The following is a 20,711-nucleotide window of genomic DNA, read 5'->3' as shown; positions in this document are numbered from 1 at the left end:
CTCTGGGCCGGGGCTGAGAAAACCAGTGTGCCCAGAACTGGGTTGCTGTGGGGGCCTAACTACACACAGTCTACGTGTGTCAGGGTCAAGGTCAAGATAAGGGCAAGTCAGACGGTTGGGGGATATGGACCAGAACTGAGCAGCACAGCCCCAGGTTAGGGTCAGTGTGGGCTGGGTTGGTGACAGGTATAAGGTGACAAACCAGTATATGGCTGCAGTATCAGTCAGTGGGGCCAGCTTTGGCAGCCAATATGCCCCCCAGAAAGACACGACCCCGAGGGGCTGGACCAAGACCTGGCATCCCATTAGAACGACCTCTATTCAAAACAATCCAGCAGGTTCTTTGCTATCCTGAATCCAGAGCCACAAGGAAGCAGGGCCCTAGAGAAGCAGGAAGCACCGAAGATGACCCATGTCCACCCCCCTCCCCAGGAACAGCCCTCTACACACACTCCACACCCAGGTATTGGGGCAGCCCCTGCAGGCCCAGTGCACGCAGACGCACCCTGATTCCCACAGAGCCCAGTGTGCATGGGATGAGTGTGAACACATGTGGGGTGAGTGTGAACATGGAATATAGGGTGCGGATGGCCGCACCCTCTCAGTACTGCTAGAGTTGCCTCAGGATAATTATTTATTATTCATGGTCATCAGCATCTTCATTAATTATTCATATGATCCTTAATTATTATCCTTAACAATAAGAGCAGTAAATAGCAGAAACGTCCTGGAGGTGCCTAAGGCCCAGGGCCAGGTGCCTCCGGGCAGTTAGACCAGCTAATGCCCCCAGGGCAGTGGGGGGACCACAGACCCCCCCATCCACTGCCCGGCCCTGTCCCTGCCCCTGCCCCTCCCATGGAGGTCCAGGGGACTGCAGGAGAAGATGGTCCCCAAGGGCTGGGGGAGGGGCTATGCCTTCACGGTCCTTGGTCCTCTCCCCTGTCTCGGCCAGGGCCTCCCGGGCAGGGCCTCTGAGGGGAGGGGCCCAGGCAGTGCGCTGAACCCTGGGTGAGCCACATGTCCACACCAGGCAGCCCCACTAACTGCCTGGGTCTGAGCCATGTCTGTGCAGAGGCTGGGAGGTGAGGGCCCCCAGCTGGCCCGGTAGGGAGAGGCGTCGAGGGGGGCCGTCTTGGGGGAGCTCTGGGGCCCCCGGGGGGAGCTCCTCGAACGCCATGAACTGGGAAACCTGCAAAAACATAGTGTGAGCAGACGAGGTGCCTGTGGGAGGGGAGGAAGGGGATGCAGGAGGCCAGCAGGTGAATAAAGGGAAGGGTCACAGAACAGAGAGGGTCAGGAAAACTGGGTGCCAGGCACAGGGAGAACAGAAGAGCATTGGAGTGGACGAGGAGAAGGGCCAAGGCACACAAAGCAGCCTTGAAGCACAAAAGGAGGTGCTGAGGTGGGAAGGAGAGGCATGCACTCTCCACATGCAAGACCCACGACGGGGAAGTGGCAACCTTGGGAGCCCCAGGAGCAGGCCCCTGATGCAGGGGAGAACTCAGGGTCATAGTCCCTCCCTTCCCTGGGGAACAGGGCAGATGAATCCAAACCCAACCCAGAATAAGAGGCCCTGGGTTGGGACAGAACGAGAAACAAGGCTCCCTCTTGCAATCTAGAAAGAACTCAGGGACCTAGAAACAGAGGCAGGCTGCTGGCCAGGCCTTGGAAGGCCAGGGAGAGTGCCAGGGCAGGCAGGAGGGGTTTGTGGATGCTGACAGAGTGTGTGCTGTGAGATCTCTGCGGGGGAGGCCGTGAAGGGAGACTGGCACATTTGCTGACGTGGGCTCTGGTGTCTGCAAACAGGAGCAGGCAGCAGATGGGAGGGGGAGCAGATGCCAGAGGAAGGGGGGAGCAGATCCCAGGCCACCTCTGGGAGCCAGAAGAGCCCCCTTCTTGGAGCCCAGGCACAGCTGTCTTGTTAGAAGGCTGGCAACAGCCATGTCCACTCAGGAGAGGACAAAGGGTGACAGAGGCCCACTCCAGCAGAAGAGAGAGGCACTACCCTGGGGCTTAGCCAAAGCCCTCCAGACAACCCTGCAAAGTGGCTAGTGTGAGAGCCGTTGGTTGGCAGTAGAGCCACAGCTGAGCAGTGTCAGGCACAGCAGGGAGCTGGGACCCCATCCCAAGGGTGCCCCGGCAAGCTGCACCCACTCCCAAGTCTCAGGCTCTACCAGGCCCCTCTTCAAGAGACCACTCATGGCCATGACCCAGATACCTTGAGTAGATCTGGTCATGTAGGTGACATCTCTCAGCCTATTGGCTTCCTTTGCCCAGCTTTTGGGGGGCTTTGGTTTGGGGGCTCTCCCACTTGGCCCTGTGCCTGCACTCCTAAGGAAGCCTTCCTCCAAGAGTATAGTCTGGGACAAGGGCAGAAATGAGGTTGGGGGGGAACACTGAGGTCCAGTGCCAAGCAAAAGCACAGCAAAGCAGGTTTGGGGTGGAACTGGGGCAGAAAAGGCAGGGCTGGGGTACCTTGGGCAGGGAGAGGGCTTTGGAACTTACCTGAGAAAGCGAGTCCAGGGTGAGGGTGGGGATGGGGCTGACAGGCAGCAGAGAGGAGGTGGAGGTGGGCCCAGGCCCCGGGGTGGTCACAGCACTGTAGGCAGGTGGGATCAGCGTCATCTGCCTCTGCAGCAGCTGCAGGACAGTGGCCATGTCTGCACTCAGCCGGGTCTCCAGCCTGGGGCAAGAAGGAGGAGGATGCTCTGGCTCTCGGGGATGCGGAGACACCAGGAACTGTGACTTGGGGACCACCCTATGGACCAGCTGGCTGGTTCCCTCCTCGTACTAGATATGCAGCCCTGGTCTCAGCACTGACTGGAAGGAGGAGGTCAAGGTGCAACGTGCACAATAAGGCCTACACGGAGCAGTAATCCTCCCTTCGCTCCAGAACACTGCCGGAAACCCACAGATCACACACAACCCGCTATACCCACCCCCTGGACACCCACAGCTTCAGGCTGAGCACGAGCCCAGGAGCCATCCTCACCTGTTGAGTTGCCTCTGGAGAGCATCCAGCCTGCCCTCCACGTCGCCCCGGGGCCGCCGGCATGGGCTGGAGAGGGGGATGTTCAGGAGGCTAGGGGTGGGGGCAGGGCAGCGAGGCAGCTCCTGGTACTGGTGGCCCCGACTGTCCCCCCAGAAGCTGAAGATGTTGGACACTCCAGAGAAGGCGCCTGGAACCAGAGATCTAGGTTGAGGTCGGGTCAGATGCCACACCCCACCCATCCGGGGTGGCCCTTACCCTACCTGACAGCGGGTTACAGGTGTCGCTGCTCTTCTCACCATCCTCCGTCAGGGGCTCCCCACCCGGTGGCTCTCCGGGGGGCCTGGGGCTGGAGAAGGGCACCAGGCGGAGGGGGCTGGAGCTGCGGCCTGGGCCCTCATCCTCACTGCTCTCCGGGCTGGAGGGGCCACTGGATGGGCTCTCCCCCCACGGCCCCCCTGGCCGGCCTCGGCCACTCGGCCCTGCCCCCGCCCGGCCCGGCCCCAAGGCCGACACCTCCCCTGGCTGTTCCGGGTCTGTGGGAGACAGAGAATGGGCCTCAGAGAAGGAAGGAGGCACGGGCGGGGGGGGGGGGGGGGGGGGGGGTAAGAGGGGGGAGGGCTGACCCGGCACCCTGGTTTGTCCCCGGGTGTTTCTTCTGCTCTTCCTCTACCCCACCCCACCCCCACCCCACCTCCTCCGCGCTCAAGGGGACAGAGAGCTCCCGGAGCGGGACCAGGTCGCTCCGACTGCCACTGACAGCCCAAGCACAGGCAGTGGCACTGCTGGCCAGGCTCTCCCGGACCCCAGTCACTGGTCCCCTCTCCCGCCCTCCCTCGTCCTGCCCCTTAGCCCCACATCAGTTCAAGGCAACGCCCAAGACGCCAGCCACTTGAGGCCCAAAGGAGCCGAGGCCACCAACCGGCCCAAGAGGATGGAAGAGGGCTTCCTGGAGGAGGTGCCAGTTCAAGTGGGCGTTAGGGAATGGAGAGCGTTTGGGCCGGTGGGGTGAGAGCGCGGGGGACACCGAGGGTAGGGGCGCGGAAGTCTGCAGAGCGCAGGAGGAGCTGACCCGCCCCCGCATCGGCCCCGCCCCCTCACCCCTGTCGGTGCGCCTGCGGAAGGACAGCTTGCGCTTGCGCTGTCTGTTGAAGCCGCCCTCCAGCTCCGCGCTGCCGGGAGATCCAGGGATCATGTTGGTCTGGAACCAAAAGCGGTGTCAGGGCCCTTCAGCGGCCACCTGCCCGGCCCAGGTCAGCCCAGTCCCCCTCGTTAACATAGAAAGTGGGGCCCAGAGCACTGGGAAAGTGAGGAAGCGCTGGCGCACAAATGTCCCCTCTGCCCTAGGACCGGAGCTGAGGCTGGGACTTTCACCTCATCCAACTGCAGTACCGTTTGACAGGCAGGGAAATGGGCCCAAAGAGATGACACAGTTGGGGGCAGCCACCCGCGCGCAGCCTGGGCAGGGGAGCCCACTCACATCCCGAAGGTTGAAGGTGATCTCCAGGCTGGACCAGAAGTGGTCAGAGAACTCAGGGTACATGTCCAGCACCTCCAGCAGGTCGTCCCGGTGGATCTTGTGTAGGTCACAGTAGGTGAGGGCCCGCACATCCCCGTTGGACTTGCCAGGCCGAGCATACAGGTTCAAAGGCTCTCCAAAGATGTCATTCTTCCCTGGAGGCCACCAAGAGTGGGGGTTCAGCCCCTGGGCCACAGCGCAGGCCACAGGCACCTGTCTTCTGGGCATTCTCACACTGGGCTGGGGGACTCCCCTCAGTCTGATCACCCACCCACCAGCCCCAGCCCCCAGAGCCAGGGAAGCATCCACTATCCCCAGTCCCTCCAAAGGCCAGACTTGTGCTCATGGCCATCAGTGTGGTGGGGGAGATGGGAGAGAGGGCTTGGCCTTCCCTGCCTCCCAACAATTGGAAGCAGCCAGCAGGACCAGCCTGAATATTCCTCTCTGCCCATGGCCCTGACTTCCTTGGGTTCTAAGCCCACCTTTACTCCCCTCCAAACCCCAAGCCCCAAACCCCTCCTGGCCAATCACTGTGCCCTCAGTGTTCAAGCTGAGATCATAACACAGGAGTGAAACAAGCCCAGCATTTTGTTTACCAAAAGAAAACGGGATAGCATAGCTGATCACAGCACAGAACGGATAACCCCAGAATGTATCACACATAGTAAAGTTAAGTGTTATATGGCGAAACTTTGGTTTTAGTTGTGTTTGGGATGTTTGTGGAGTGAGTACAGGTGTTTGTGCTGAACTGAGAAGTAAAAATCTAAAATGGCCCACTGTGATACATCTGCACTAAGGAGCATCTGTAGGGGGCCCAGGGAGGGACAGGCGGAGGGCAGGAAGTCCCCTGCCAGGCACACCTGCCCAGGTACAGGTAGGACAGAAAGGATGGGAGGGGAAGAGGGGCAAGATTCCTTTTGCTTTGGAGAGGGTGAGGGCTGGACTGGGCTGTGTCACTGAGGCTGCAGGGAACTTGGTAAATTTCCTCAGTAAAATCAGATGCATAACCTCCCTCCACGGCCCATCCTGGAGTATCCAGTTTGGTCCTGCTTTAAGGAAGCAAGAATGTCACTGCCTGTGGGGAGAGCCTGAGGGAGAGCAGAATGCAAGGACCCCCAGAGTTCAGCAGCCCCACCCATGCCCCTCTTGGAGGGCCTATGCTTAGGTGAATTAAAGGACCTGAAGATCCCTGCAGGCAGTCCTGCGTCTACAGCCCCAACAACTGTGTCCCCAGAGAGCTCAGACCTCTCTCCAGGCCTCGGCAGGCACTTCCTGCCCAGCACCTGGTCCCCCCTCTAACCCGCTGCCACCTAGCCCCATACCCAGGATGGCCACGACGACGTCCCCCCGCAGGATCTCGATGGAGCCCCGGGAGATGAAGTAGAGGGCGGTGAGCAGGTCCCCAGCATGCACCAGCGTGTCCCCTGGCGGTGCATGTGTTGTCTTGAACTTCATGGCCAGGGCCCTCAGGCACCCCTTGGTGGCCCCTCGGAAAGGCTTGCAGTGCTGTAGCAGCGAGCGGTTCAGGTGCAGACAGATGTCCGCCTGTAGGCACTCGGGAAAGCCTTTCAGCACCTGGGGGCGGTGGGCTGGCTCAGCACCCTGTCTTCAGGCACCCGGCCCTGAGACCCTGGGAGGAGCATCAGAGAGTCCACCCCTTCTAGCCCTGCGCCCTCGGGACTATGAGGCCTTGCTGCTCTCTGTCTCCATTTTCTTGTGTAAAGTGCAGAGACCAGTTCCTGCCTGGGGTTGTAAGATTCAAATGCTCCGCCTACATGTAAGAGCCTGGTTCGGCCTGCCCCATGGTGAGAGTTCTCCCAGAAAATGAACTCCATTAGCAAAAGGAGAATATCTCTCTTGGGGGCCTTCTAAGCACTAACTGTGACCACCTGAACCATCGTGTGTGATGCTGTCAGGGGTGCTCACTGCACCAAGAGAAGTCTCACTGTGACCCTGCCCCATCCAGCCCACCACCAGCCCTTCTCGAAGTCCAGTGGGAGTCCAGTGGCCTCACCGCGTTCATATCGATGCCATTGGTGTAGGACCAGGCGTGCTGGAAATACTCCTCCAGGCGCTGGCGCAAGGGGTTGGGGATTTGGTGGAAGCGGATGAACTCCCGCACCCGAAGCATCTGCGTGTGGTAGCGGGCAGTGCCCGAGTACAGCCTCTGGATGATGGCTGACACGTTGCCGAAGATGCTGGCGTACATGAGGGCTGGGGGCGGGGGTGAGTGGGACCATCAGCATCCGAGGGACCCTGCCCGCCCCTGCACCGGGTCAATGACACACGCAGTCACATCTCAGCGTAACCACACGCAAGAGATGCACAGAGATGCCCGGGTACCTGTGCCCTGGGGCTCTGACTTGCGCCTCTGCCTGGTGTCCCAGTCCCCAAATATGCCCCGAAGGTAGTCCCTGGAGCCTCTAAGTCCCAGGGCCCCACTGTGGCCCATCTGGACTCCTCCCTCTCCTCCATCAGAGGCTCCTCCCAGATTCTGGGCCACGCCCCCTCTCCCCTCTGCCCACCCCCAGGGTTACACTCACAGCCGATGAGCATGACACAGATGGAGAAGATCTTTTCCGAGTTGGTGTTGGGGGAGACATTGCCAAAGCCCACACTGGTGAGGCTGCTGAAGGTGAAGTAGAGGGCCGTGACATACTTGTCCTTGATGGAGGGGCCACCCAGGCCACTACTGTTGTAGGGCTTGCCGATCTGATCCCCCAGGTTGTGCAGCCAACCGATGCGGGAGTCCATGTGCGGCTGCTCCATGTTGCCAATGGCATACCAGATGCAGGCCAGCCAGTGTGCAATGAGCGCGAAGGTGCACATGAGCAGGAAGAGCACAGCCGCCCCATACTCTGAGTAGCGGTCCAGCTTCCTTGCCACGCGTACCAGCCGCAGCAGCCGCGCTGTCTTCAGCAGCCCGATCAGCTGTTGGGGGAGAGATGTTTAGTGTGGGAGCCAAGTGAGGAGTGGGGTGGGGGGCACTACAGCACTTGGGGTCACTGGAAGTAAAATCCCCCAAAGACTTCCTCCCAGAACCTTCTAATGACTCAAGCACCTCCCATTCCCCTAAGCCCAGCATAGTCTCATTAATCTGCATGCTAGCTCTGTGACAAAGGGCTCCTCTTTGTGACAGATGGCTTGTGGTCCCCCTGCTGAGAATGGGGCTCTGAAAGGTAAAACGTCCACCCTAAGGTGCCTGGCCAGAATCCCCACAAGTTCCCAGGCCACTTCTGGGTGATTAGAATATGGTGGCCTCTTTGGATAGACAAATAGAAAAAGGTGGCCCCTCTGGACCTCGAGCTGGCAAGTGGCTCCCATGGAGAGGGGTGGTAGCCATGAGTTACCTGAGGCACCTACCATGCCCCCTTCCTCTCACTAGCCCCTGTACCTCACTGCCTTCTCTCGTTTTCTAGCCTCTGCCTCCCTGCCAACTTGCCTCCTCAGAGCCAGAGCCAAAGATGAGCAAGTCGAAGGGGATGGCAGCCACCATATCAATGAGGAACCAGCCCTTGAAGTAGTGGACAGCAATGCGGCCAGGATGGCTGACCACCTCCTCGTTGGCATTGACATAGGTGGTGCGGAAGTTGATGAGGATGTCCACAATGAACATGATGTCCACGATGAAGTCCACCACAGCCAGGGGCTGGCAGGCATAGCCACAGTCGGGGGCCGGGGGGCCCTCCTCTGTCTCCTTCAGCAGGAAGGCGGCCGAGTAGGGTGTGAAGACAGCTGTGTAGATGACCAGCAGCAGGATGAGCCAGTCCCACACTGCCTTGAAGGGGCTGTAGTGGAGGATGGTCCAGCGGTGGATGCGTGGTGCCTGCAGCTTATACTCTGGCAGCACATCAGCTCCCAGGGACAGGACCTGGACAGGCAGGGAAGGTGAGGGTGATGGAATGATGTCCCACTGGGGGCTGGGGCAGGGGAGGACAGGCCCATGGGATCTCCAGGGTAGGAGCAGATGACATTTCTGCTGGAGCCTCCAGAGAAGAGGCTGAGCAGAGTAAGGAAGACGCCAGTAAGTGTCGGTCACAATGCTCCCCCCTCAGCCAAATGACCAGAGCCGCTGACCGCCTTGTCACTCAGGCACCACACTTGCCCATGCAGCACATGGACCTGCTGTCTGGCTACCTGAGCTCAGGGCACCGGGCAGTAGTATCCAGATGTACGGCTCCCCACCAGCAACGCACACCCATACCTCTGGTTATAACTCCACTACACCCCCCGAACACCACACACACACACACACACACACATACACACACACACACACACATACATACATACCGTGATCCCAGTTATAAAAAATGCTCTAAGGGCTAAGACTCCTAGCCTGGGTGAGGGCCTCAGGAGCATGCTTCCACACATAAAGTGCTGGTGGTCACTGCAGTTCCCATAGAGGTGCCACTACTAGCAGCCTGGGTACTGAGGGCCTAAGGGTCCCTTTGCCACTGGCCCCAGAGTACCTGCCACCCAGACTCAGGCCCCTTGGTCTCCCTTGGGGAGAGATCAAGACACCCCTGCCACTACCCAGCTCCCTGTCCCCATACCCAAGGCAGCCCCCAGGCTTCACCTTCCCACACACCTACAAAAGCCCACAGAAGACCTAACCCAGCCACAGACGTACCCACATGTATACAGACAGAGGTGAACATGGGCGAATGTTCAGAAGCGTCATACCCAGCCCTGTACAGGCTCAACAGTCGGGCAGAGGCAGGCCTGCCATCCACACCAAATAGCAGCAGCCATGCCATTCTCTTCCCAAGCCAAAGCAGGAAGAACAGCCTAGCTTTCCTATACTGGGCCAAGAGCCCGTCTGTCCCGTTGCCTCCCCTTGCCCCCTAGAATTCTCTCTCACGGACATGTGACTCAACCCCACACTCCATCCCTAGGCCCTCCAGGCCTGGCGCTGCCATTCCCAGGCAGCCAAACCCAAGACCTTATACACACCCTTAAGAACCAAGGTTGCTGGCCCCACTCCAAGAAGTACTGAGTGCCAGGGCCCCACTTCAGGCCTCTGGACTGGGGGAGAGTTGGGGTGGGTGGAACCCCCAAAGATTCCCATTCATACTCAAGCCAGGGATCCCCTGGACCCACCAGCTCCAGATGGACTGTTTGGAGACCATCTCCTTAGAAGAAGTAACTGGAAATTAAAAAGAAGCCTCTTAGTTAGGGATTTGGCTACCCTAAGGGAGATATGGTAGCTTGAGAGCTATCTCATGAGTGGGGGAACAGCTGGGACCTGGGGGCCCTGCTTTCTGCCCTGCCTTCACCTCAGGCTCCTTACTCCTTAAGGCAGAGAGCATGAGCCAGTGGCCTTTCGTAGGTCAAAGAAGAACTGAAAAAGAACCGGCCAGGGCCCCCACAGACAAGGGAGCAGAAGGTAACTGCCCCTGGCGGGGTCTCCTCCCCAAGTCTGAAAGGCCAGACCCCCTGGGGGCTGTGTTGGACCACAGCCACAGCATGACCCTGCCCCAACCTGAGTCTGCACCAGCAAAACCAGCACAGCCTCAGTGCACCAGTGCACACTCTGGGACAAAGCCCTGGACCCACAGACCTCGTCTTACAGGGGCCAAGCTCTGCTCTGCCACTACCAGCTGACCATATGGCTTTGGCCCAGGTCTGTAATCCCTCCTGGACTCGTTGTCCCACAGAATACTGACGCTTGCTTAAGCCAAATCCCGAGTCCTCACCTCTGGGTGGGATCCTTCCCACCCAGCCTAGATCCTAGCTGAGAAGAGCACATGATCATGGCAATGCAGAGAGTTCAGGTGGCAGAGGAGTGGAATTATCAGGCTCCCTCCTAAGCCACCTCCAACTGCCCTGAGCCTGCTTCAGGCAGACAGAAGCCCCTGGGGGCAGAGAGGTGACTCCAGGAGGCGCCTATGGAATCATAAGCCTAGGGGAAGGCAGCACAGCCACCAGTATGTCAGGCTGCCTGTCAGGCTGCTTGGGAAGAGGTGATCCAGGTGGCTCAGCCCGCCCTCACCACCATCCTGTGCCCCTAGCCCCCCACACTCCTCCAAACCCGGACCCCTGAAGTACCCCAAGCCTCCTTCCCCCCATCACAGCATCCACACCAGCACACAGTGGGGAGCGTCAGAGTCCCAGAGCTTTCCTGGCAGGCCGGGCCTGCGGACCAGCCCTCTCACTGTCCCACCATGCTTCTCTCCTCCCATTTGCCCACTGTCATCCTGCCTGGTCACCCATTTAATTCCTGTTCTCCCCCTCCTCCTTTTGTATTTAGAGCCAGGACTGTGGGCCACGGGAGCCATGGGAGAGGGGAAGCCTTGGCAAGAAAAAAACACTATCCACCAAGGCCCAGAAGGCCTGGAGGAGAGCAAGCAGGGGCCAGCAGTGGATGAGCAGAGCTGTGGACCCCACGGCTCCCAAACCGTCCTGCTTCTCAGAAGCCCTCTCCCTACCCAGCCCGGCCCCGGAGCCAGAGCCCACCAGGCCGCACCCCACTTGCCACCACCTATCTCTCAGTGCCCCAGCCCAGGGAGGGAGGAGGAGTAGCTGGGGTAGGGGGTCACCTACCTCCTGGGCTACCAGGCTGGAGATGCGCACGGCCCGCCTCACCCGGCCTTTCTGGGCCCTGGGCTGCAGGGCCCCTGTCCTGCTTGCCTTCCCTGCTGGGGCCGCCATGGAGGACTTGGTTCCCCCCAGCCTGCCTGCCCTGGTGCCCGAGGGCCCGGCCAGCGCCTCACCTGCACCCCAGCAGCAGTCCCAGCCCAGTCTGCGCCCCAGAGGCTGGCGGCCTGGCTTCCAGGGCAGCCTCTGGCATGAAGCCAGGGTCACTGGGGCTGGGCCCCGGGGCCGGGGTCACCCTGGCAGTGAGTGTGGCCAGCAGCCCACCTGGCTTGGGCTGCCCATGGCCCCCCGGTACGGGCCCTGCTGCCAGGGTGCCGAGCTCTGCCCGCCGCCAGCCCAGCAGCAGCGCCGCGGTCGGAACCTCAGCTCCTCAGCCGGCCCCTCCTCCCAGGTCCCCACCCCCACCCTGCCACACTGGGCTCCCCCGCCCCGCCCGGGCTGGCCAGCGGCCCCCTCCCCCGCGGCCCGCTCAGGGCTCCTGCAGCAGCCGCTCCCGCAGCCCGTGCCCCTCCCCCTCCCCCGGGCAGCCAGGCCTGTCACCGCAGATTAATGGTCTCCCCGACACCCCCGCCCCGCCGGTCCAGTGCCCAGCCAGCCAGAGTCAGACAGACACCCAGAGATGGAGAGACTGCCCGGTGACAGGCAAAGCCAGGAACACACACACACGCACACGTACACGCACACGCACACTGCCACATAGAGACCACGCACTGACCACAACACATCGCGGGCCCAGGAGCAGAGCAGACATCTGGGGCTCCAGGTGGGAAGAGAGGCAGAGGCAGGAGGGGGAGAGGGGCAGGCAGCCAGATATGGGCCCTGGGGTGAGGGGGAACATTCTGGAGTCAAGGCCAAGGGGCTGGAGACCTGGCAGGGACCCAGAGAGCCAGAGGCAGCAGGAGCAGGGCCAGGAGGAGGGCCGAGGAGGCTGGCAGCAAGAATAGCAAGGGAAAGAGGGCAGCTCCCTCACTAGGGCCAACTCAGGGAGCTGCTGCGGAAGGGGCAGGAGGGAGTAATGAGACTGATGCTCAGCAGGTGTGGGACAGCGGCCCCCACAGTCCTGTCCTGGGCTCCTCCCCTACTGGGCTCCTCCCCTACTGCCGGGACCCCCACCCACCCCCAAGGCCAGAACTGAAGAAGGAGCTGGAATGCATTGGGCTGTGGGGGTGGTGCCAGCAATCTTGCTGCCAGGAGGGGCCAGGAGACCAGGCTGGCCATGTCACAGGACAGTGTTGGGCAATGCCCCCAACGGCTGGCTGTCTTCTCTGGCCCAAGATCCAGGGACCTCGTCCCTCTGTATCTATACACCCATTGTCATATACTCCCCTTCCAACAGGGGAAGCAAACTGCCCTGTCCTGTGGTTTGGGGACAGGGATGGGCACCTTCAAGCCATTCTAGCCCTAGAATAGGATCCCCACCCTCCACCTACCTTATCACATTGGCCTAGAAGAATCGTGGTCCCCTCTAATTTGAAATCTCCCATAGGTTTGCCTCCACCCTGCCCAAAACCTCCTTCACCACCCCGTGAACAGACCCCATCACGCCCCTGTGACTGCCTTCTCTGGCCCACCCTGCCTCATCTACCCTGTCTTCCCTGTGCCCCATCAACCTGTTGTCTCTGTCCTGTCCCAAGTCCCCTTGCCTTCCTCTGTCCCCCCCATCCCCTCTTCTTCCCTGCAGTCCCCTTTCTCAGGACCTCTCAGACTTGTTCTCTCTCACCCCAGCTCCAGAACCCTCCCACCCCCACCTCCAGCCAGTGGATCTGCACACCCTCAAGAGTCCCTTACTGACTGGACCCCTCCTTTCACCACGGCCCACTCCCACTCCCTCTAAGCTCCTCCAAGGTAAGAGGAGAGCCAGGGAGCCAAACACCTACCTGGGTGACCTTCTCAGTGACATTGTGGGTCCGCTCCTTTATCTTGGGTGCTATGATCTCCCGGTCACTGGTGGGTGAAGCCAGGAAAGGGTCCCCCTTGAGGTCCACAAAGTTGAGGGTGATTTGGGGAATCTTGCTAATGGTACGATAGCGCACAAGGTCGGAATCTGACGTGGAGTTAAGCAGGCCGCCGCGCAGGGGGTGCATGGCCCCTGGAGTGGAGGGGAAAGCCAGGTCAGGGTGACAGGCTGAGGTAGAGACCAGGCCCTGTGTGAACTGGGCCATGGGATATGGTGAGTCAGTGAGGCCGACTCAGGAGATGAGCAGTCCCTAAGAAACAAGGCCAGAGGTCTGGCCACTTGAAGGAAGCACACCATGGTGCAGCTAGGAGATGATGGAGGAAGATCCTCCATAGGGTCTGCCAGAGAGCCAAGTGGTAGCTGGGACCCAGAGGCCTGCCTCTCCTGCCCCTCACACCCCCCATGGCCATCCTTCCTCTGGGCCACCCTGGGAGAGCCAGCTCCACCAGCCAGCAAAGGCTCTATGAGTGGAAGAATGTAATGGGATGAATGGACATTTAATGGAGTAAAAGGCCACTTAATGGGATTAAGTAAGTGCTTAATGGGATTTCCATCTCCCAGGCAGGCCCGGACTGAGAGGGAGGAAGCTGAGGGCCCCCTTAACTGGGTAGGCCTGGTGAGTGGGAGAGCAGTTCCCGCAGGGCTCAGGGCCCTCACCGGTGCTGGCGTGGCGAGGTGGCGGGGGCAGCCCTGCACGCATGGCCTCGATGTCATCAGCTGAGGAGGCCCGGCGCACGCTGGCGCAGCTCTCCCGGGAGCGCGTCCGGGCCAGGCTGCAGCTGGAGCCTGAGGCATCAGGGTTGAGGCTGTGTGCTCGGGGTGACGGGAGTGGCTCAGGTGCACCGGCAGGTGGGGAGCTGGAGCCCACCAGCGCACGCTGCTCCTCCATCGGCCCCAGCCCTGCCACGTGATTGTCCATGGCCGTCACCTCATCCAGGGCCAGCGATTCGCGGCTGGGCACCGCAGGTGACAGGTCCACATCCACCACCACGGCCCCCGGGGCGCCCGCACTGCCTACACCTCCTGGCCGCGCTGAGGACTCCCGGGTGGTCAAGGCCAGCAGCGCAGGCAGCTTCAGGCGGAAGGTCTTGGCTCGGCCTGCGGGGAGAGGAGAGGTGTGCCGGCCATGGGGACACGAGGAGGGTAGCCCAGAGCAGGGAAGCCTGGAAGCTAGAACCCCAGTCCCTGAGGGGAGGGAGGTGGGGGCCCGGGAGCCCTGGCAGGCAGCACCCCTTCCCCCCAGCCGCCACTGCACAGAACTCAAGCCTCAGAAAACCTCTAGAATACAATCTTATCTAAGGCTCTGACAATAATAAACTGCCATTTCTTGGGCCTCACAGGTCATGGTGGGCTCTACATAAACCATGCATGACTCTCCCAACCGTACTGGTGGGTATCACATTCTCCCCAGTTTAGACCGGAGGAAATTTAGGCATACACAAGTCAAGTGATATGCTAGAGGTCACATAGTAAATGGCAGGGACTGCCTTTGTCTGGAGGAGCACTTCCTGCCATGCCCTGCCATCTTGTAGATAGTACCTGCAGAACAGGTAAGGCCAGTGTTCTTAACCCTCACTTCTTGGAGCCTGAGAAACCAAGAGGTGGAATCTTTTGCCAAGACTTGGAGGGAAAAATTAAAATTAAACCCAAAAAAGATCTCATGGAGGAGTGAGGGGAGCCTATGTGATATGGGAGAATGAGACGAGGCCTTTGGGTCTCCAATCATGGCGAGCATTTCCCTCAAATCCTCTCCCCCATCAGCCAAGGCCAGAGCAGGGAGCTGGGCAGTCCAGGAACAAGGACTGGGGAGCTGGAAGCAACATAGGGAGGGAGATGAATCCCTGAGGGAACCTTGCAATGAGCAGGGGAGCCACTCTGAGGTGGCCAGGACCATGTAGGAAGGGTGAATCCCCCTTTCCTGGGGCTCGATGCAGGACCACTCCAGGAGAGGCTATGGTAGGAACCCAGCAGGTAAGGCCAGGAAACCAGGTGCAGTCCTGTCCCAAGGACCTGTAAACCCGGACTCAATCAGTCACTCCACCCCCACCTGTCCATCCTGAGCCAGATGGGACTAGACCATATCCTTGGTGTTGTCTTCCCAGCCTCTGAAAGGAGCACCCCCAACAGCCTTTCCTGCAGAGCGCTGGCCTTGGGTCACCTCAAGGCCTCAGGAAAGGGACCCGAGAGCATGGTTGCACTTACCTGGGGCCAACCAGCTGGTGGGGGGACCACGGTGATTGGTGTCATGGGTCGGGGACCCCACCATGTCCTTTTCCATCACCACCTCAAAGTTGAGGATGAACATGATGACAGCTCCATCTTCGTTCTTCACGGGCACCACATCCACCAGGCACAGGAAGCAGCTCCCTGCAGAGCAGAGGATGTGGCCACTATGACAGCAGGGCCCCTCAAGTGGGTAGAGCAGAGCCTGATGGGGCCACTCCACACCTGCCCTGCGGCCCACACACACATTTCCTGGCCCCTCCTTCTAGGTGTGTCCTGTACAGACCCCTCCTTCTGCCACATGCTGGCCACTGTGAGCCCCTGCCCTCAACCTGTCCACTCCAGCATGCTGGGCCCTCTCTGTGTCTCTCTGCTCATCCCTCCCCAGACTCTCAATCTTTCCTTGCTGTCCCTGGTGCCAGGCAGTCTAGTAAAGCAGGGAAGCCCAGGGACTTCAAGCCCAGGACCTCAGGCATTCCAGCTCTGCTGCTTCATGTCACTTATGCTTCCTTGATGATTTAGCCTCCCTGTACCTCATCTTTCTCCCCTCTGAAATGGGAATGATAATCACTTCTTTCTCAGTTTCTCATGAGTCATAAAGAGTAAATAAATTGGTGCATGCCAAGCGCCTAGGGCAATGCCTGGTGTGGCCTGGACAGGATAGAAGAGTTAGCAGTCCCTCTGTCTCCGACTCTGCTCTCTCCACATTAGCTCCAACTGCTATGCCGGGACACAGCATCAAGAGTTCATAAGTTGATGGCGAGAGTCCTAAAGCCATCACCACAATTTGGCACTGCCACAGTATCCAAGCATGAGATTTTGTGCTTCACAAAAGGATTGGTCTGTGACATACGGAAGTAAAGAAAGTGATCCTTCAACAAAGAGTTGAGAAGCATTGCTTCTAGACCTTTCATTCCTGTTTCCCATTCTTCTGTCTTGGTCCTTGACTTTTTCCCTCCCCTTCCAATCTCTCTCTCACTCGCTCTCTCTGGTCACCAGAGCCCCTATACCAGGTGAGGTCAGTCCTCCAGGCAAAATGTACCCAGTCCACCTCTGCTCCTCGTCCAGACCACTGCCACCTCACCCCTCTCTCTGTCACTTTCTGAAAGTGCTGCCTAAGGCCCAGCTCAGAATCCCTGCCATCAGGAAGCCCTCCTGGATGAAATATCCTGTTCCTCCTTCTTTATGGACCCTCCCAGGACCAGACATGATCCTCATCTCCCTCTTTCTGAGGCAGAGACTTCTTGCCTTGCCTTGACTCATCTTCCTTGCCCTGTGCTCATCTGTTTTCTCTGCACTGTAGGGGCCTAACTGCCCAGAGTGTGCATCCCTTCCGAAGGGCCTGGCACCCAGAACAATGCAACGGGGAGCAGGACCTAGCAGCAGGTGTGAGGGATGGAGTAGTGCTGACTGTGAGGGAGGGGTCAAGAAGGAGAAGGGTAGAGGGCAAGTGTGGGTGGTGAAGTGAGTCAAGGAAGAGGCCAACACACTTGGGGCTGGTGGCCACATACTTGGGCTAGTGCTTGATGCCTGTCAATGAGGCCCTGGGGACCGAACCTCAGCTGAGCAGGCCAGGTGCAAAGGGCCTAAGTCCTGGGAGATGCTCCCTGGCTTGGGGAGGACTTGCTGGGGACAAGGTCTGGAGAAGGAGGCAGATCAGCACTTTTCAGGGCTGTGGGATCAAGCTTGCGGAAGGAGATCCTGTGAGATCAACTGTAACAGGACAGCACTGGGTTGAGGGGGGCTTGGCCAGAGGAGGGGCTGGCCAGGAATCCTCTGCCCCACCCCAAAGCCCTTCCACTCACCACATCCTGGCCCTCACAGCTTGCTCTACGGGACCTAAGCTGGGGGCTCTGTCTGGGTTTCCCTCCAGCAGCTGTCCCTTGACCTCCGGCCTCTGACATGGCCTGGCTGAAGCCAGGCTGTGGTGTTGGGCCTGCAGGGGGCCGGGCCCAGCTGGAGACCGTTTGGCACCCAGACAGCCCGCCTAGAGTTTATGCCCTAATATGGTGATGGCCGGCAGCGGCCTGAACGGGGACTGGCCCTCATCAGGACTAAGGAGAGGCCAGAGACCAGGAAACCCGAGCCCTGGAGACCCCCAGCAACCACCCTTGACACCCCAGTGATCCAGGCCCCAGATTCTCATTCCTCACAAGGAAATTCATCTCCGAGAAGTCCAGTGTCTGGAACCCAGATGAGCCCGACCCTTCAGGATGGCCTGGGGATCCTGCCCCCAACACAGAGCCCCAGGAGTCTGAACCCCAGGCCTCAACAGCCCACACCTACTCCGTCCAGGCCTCTCTGCATTCTGCATCTCAGGGAGCCCAGGACCCTGGCATCCCAAATTGCCACCCCACCACCTGCACGGCTGCAGAAACTCAAGAAACTCCAACCCTCAGCCCCCTCATGGTACAGACCAGCTCCCCACTCCAAACATATATTCACACGCAAAGCCCCCTTGGCCCTCTCCCTTTGCTGACACTCAAAGAATTTTTCCTTTCAAATAACCCTGTCAAAGCCCTGGTTATTCCAAAAATGTGAACTGGAGCCCTGCCTGAGGGCTGCAGGGATGGGGTGGGGGGTGGAGGGGGAAGCAGGCTCCAGCTGCTATTTTCAAGGGGGTATGGAAGGAAGGAGAGCTGGTGGCCCCAAGTCAGCCAGGTCTCTCTGAGGCTCTACCTCCCATGGCCCTGTCAGGTTGCCTGGGTCTTCCATGAGCTTCCCCATCACACATCCCCAGCTCTTTAGCCAGGGTGGCCAGTGGCCCCTGGCTGGCATTATGGGGGGTGGGTGCCACTGAGGGCAGCTGAAGGTCAGACAGGGCAGGGGTGGGGCACAAGGACAGCCAGAGCCCGTATCAGCACAGAGCAAATTGCAGCCTGTGGGTGGTAGGGCTCCTGACCTTCACACAACTTCAAAGCAGAGAAGAAACGTCCATAGTCTGCGGCTCAGCTGCCTCCAGCTGCCTCCGGGGAAGCCTTGGGCTGGCACTGAGCACACAGAAGGTACCTCCCCCTTCCCAGCCCAGCTCCTACCTATCTCTGGGCCCTGCCCATGGCTCTGCTCTGCTCTGCTCCGCTCCGCTTCCGCTTCTTCTTCCAACGGCCTGCCCCCCCCCCCCCCAAGTAGCTCCCCGCAGCAGAGGCCACAGGGCCCAGGGCTGGGCCAGGCTGCAGTTCCGCCTAGAGCCACTCTGTGGCAGGCACGGCCCACTCTCCCAAGGCAGCCAGCGCCAGAAGTCCAGGGAGGGACAGACTAGAGGGGAGCAGCAGGAACCCCACACTGCCCAAAGAAAGGCCAGGAGGTTCCTGGATGCAAAGGAAGGGCACAGGCTGGGGAGTCAGGTGGCCTCAGCTCATTGCTTCAGAATGACCTCGGGCAAGTCACCTGCCCTCCTGGAGCCTCCAGGTGCTCATCAGTGACAGGGGAAGATCATGCCTACCCCACAGGGCTTGAGGGATGATTGGCACAACATAGGAAGCAGGAGGAGCTGGGCCCAAGGGAGGTCTTGATACATGGGAAAAGGAGGAAAGGGAGAGGCCCCTGGGCCGGCCTGGCTCACGTGGTGGACACAGAATACCCCAGTCACATCCTCCTCAAACCCCAGCCCCAGCTGAAGACTCCTGAAGGGTGGGGGTCCAGCCTTTGCCAGCCTCCAGAGCTTGGGGCACCCTGGGCCCTGGGGGGGTGGGGCAGGGGGAGGGGAAACCCTTGGTGATTGGTAGCCATACTCTGATAGGCTCCTCTGTGCCTCAGATCCTAACAGCCCATGGAGGTCGTGCAGCTCCACACAAGTCACTAAGGAAGGGAGAAGGGACAAGCAGGGGGAGAGGACACATTCCAAGTACAGCAGGTACTGTTCCTCCCGACCACCACAGTCACCCACCAGAATGCGAACGGGCCGGCTTTCACTGGTGCCAACCCATACCCAGCAGTGCACCCAAACCAACCCTACCCACAGTCCCAAACCCCGGTTCCCACTTCTGGGCACCCGCTGGTCTTGGCTCGGCTCCAGGCTCAGTTCCAACAGGGGCAGGCCTTATCTTCCAGGGCAGCACCAGGCAGTCAGGCAATGGGAGGACTGCAGGTGACCCTGAGTGTCCTTGGACAGGCTCCTAGGGGCAGAGCCTCTGGTTGCTCATCTGTAAACTAGATGTCATCACTGCTCTGAGTGAGGCTCTTCATTGCCCACGAACGTTCACTGAGCACATGCACGTGAAGCATCAGAGACATCATGAACAAGACAGACCTGGCACCTGGCCTCACTGAGTCAAGGAATGAAAAGGACCCCAATCCAGAGCCCAGCATGAGATAGGGGAAGAGAGAGTCCCTCAGGCAGAGGGAAGAGCCCATTGCAGCTGAGCTGATATGCCCCAACCAGCAGGAGAGCCGGGCAATTGCTGTGTGATTGTGGGCAGGTCACCCAGTCTCTGAGCTTCAGCCTCCCTGTGCGTACTGCAGGGACTAGTGATGGGTGCCAGACGAAATGACAGATGGCCTGGTGGAAGCATCCAGAACAGTAACGAGGCAGGGTGCTGGGTCCCTGCAGGGAAGGTGACCTCGGGGAGGCAGCCATCCTCACCCAGGTCTCCTCCCTGCCTGGCTCCTGGCAGGAGGAGCTGGGCCCAAAGTCACACTGAGGGCAAGAGGCTGGGGCTCCAGTCCTCCCTGTCCGCCCCCAGGCAAAGAGGCTGTCTCCGGCAGCCCAGGGCTGTGCAGTGTCAGGTTATATTTAGCCTGGTGGCGGCGACAGGAAGATGCAGCAGGAGCTGCTCCTGGCCAGGGGCCACCGTGTCACTCACACTGCTCTCAGGGGTAGCCAGGGGCCTAGGGAGGGCCAGGGACATTGCAGGCCCAGGGGTGAGAATAGGGAAGCCTGAGAGGCCAGCTGGTGAATGAGTGCGTGATAGAGTGTGCGTTTGTGTGTGTGTGTGTGTGTGTGTGTGTGTGTGTGTGTGATATAGAGACCTCCACCCCTGACTCCTGGAGCTGAACGATGCAGAATGCCCACTGCAGGGCAAGAGTTGGGGAGCCACGATACAGACCCCTCCACCAGCCCTTCCAGCCTGACCTCCTCCCAGGGTTTTATAGGGTCAGAGGGCCTCAGGGGCCTCTAAGGGGTCCAGACCACCAACCCCTTCCCTGCAAACCCACTGCATGTGCCCTGTCAGTGTCACTTTTCCCCAGGGACACTGGAACAGCCTCAAGAGAAGAGCTCTTTCTAGACAAGCTCCAGGTCCTAGTCCCATCGACCTCCAGGAACCCCATGTCTCTAATCAGAGCCATGACCTTGCCCAGCCCCCAGAAACCTTGGGAAGATGAAACAAGGCCATTTTCCACTAGAGAAGGCTGCTCTGCAGTTCTAGTCTCTGTCTCCTCCTCCAAACTTTACCCTCTCCCTCCTACTTCCTGAAGTCTGCCCC

General features: G+C 59.8%; 1 protein-coding gene and 1 long non-coding RNA gene across 6 annotated transcripts in view; one reads left to right on the top strand and one right to left on the bottom strand.

Moving 5' to 3' along the window:
- Window positions 1-616: 616 nt before the first annotated feature.
- KCNH2 (potassium voltage-gated channel subfamily H member 2) overlaps window positions 617-20,711 on the bottom strand; it is a 36,579-nt gene continuing 16,484 nt past the window's right edge. For 2 of the 5 annotated variants that reach the window (XM_072776983.1, XM_072776982.1), the window contains exons 3-15: window positions 15,268-15,432; window positions 13,723-14,163; window positions 12,986-13,197; window positions 7,951-8,379; window positions 7,052-7,439; window positions 6,523-6,722; window positions 5,831-6,083; window positions 4,470-4,663; window positions 4,091-4,190; window positions 3,253-3,525; window positions 2,993-3,179; window positions 2,506-2,683; window positions 617-1,189 (exon numbers count right to left, since the gene is read on the bottom strand). In XM_072776983.1, coding sequence (XP_072633084.1) covers window positions 1,040-1,189; window positions 2,506-2,683; window positions 2,993-3,179; window positions 3,253-3,525; window positions 4,091-4,190; window positions 4,470-4,663; window positions 5,831-6,083; window positions 6,523-6,722; window positions 7,052-7,439; window positions 7,951-8,379; window positions 12,986-13,197; window positions 13,723-14,163; window positions 15,268-15,432 — 3,170 coding nt within the window. In that variant the 3' untranslated portion in view covers window positions 617-1,039. Of the gene's footprint in view, window positions 1,190-2,505; window positions 2,684-2,992; window positions 3,180-3,252; window positions 3,526-4,090; window positions 4,191-4,469; window positions 4,664-5,830; window positions 6,084-6,522; window positions 6,723-7,051; window positions 7,440-7,950; window positions 8,380-11,054; window positions 11,471-12,985; window positions 13,198-13,722; window positions 14,164-15,267; window positions 15,433-18,323; window positions 18,442-20,711 lie in introns of those variants that run through there. The other 3 variants (XM_072776985.1, XM_072776987.1, XM_072776986.1) reach the window with 3 other exon arrangements.
- LOC140605055 (uncharacterized) lies at window positions 4,107-11,484 on the top strand. Its single transcript, XR_012007828.1, has 4 exons — window positions 4,107-4,242; window positions 7,928-8,396; window positions 9,810-9,897; window positions 10,762-11,484. It is a non-coding gene; the product is annotated as an uncharacterized lncRNA (long non-coding RNA).

The sequence above is a fragment of the Canis lupus genome, chromosome 15 (assembly GCF_048164855.1).
Source record: "Canis lupus baileyi chromosome 15, mCanLup2.hap1, whole genome shotgun sequence".
Lineage (NCBI taxonomy): Eukaryota > Metazoa > Chordata > Mammalia > Carnivora > Canidae > Canis > Canis lupus.
The sequence above is the reverse complement of the archived record's forward strand: the minus strand, read 5'-3'. Positions and strand labels throughout refer to the sequence as shown.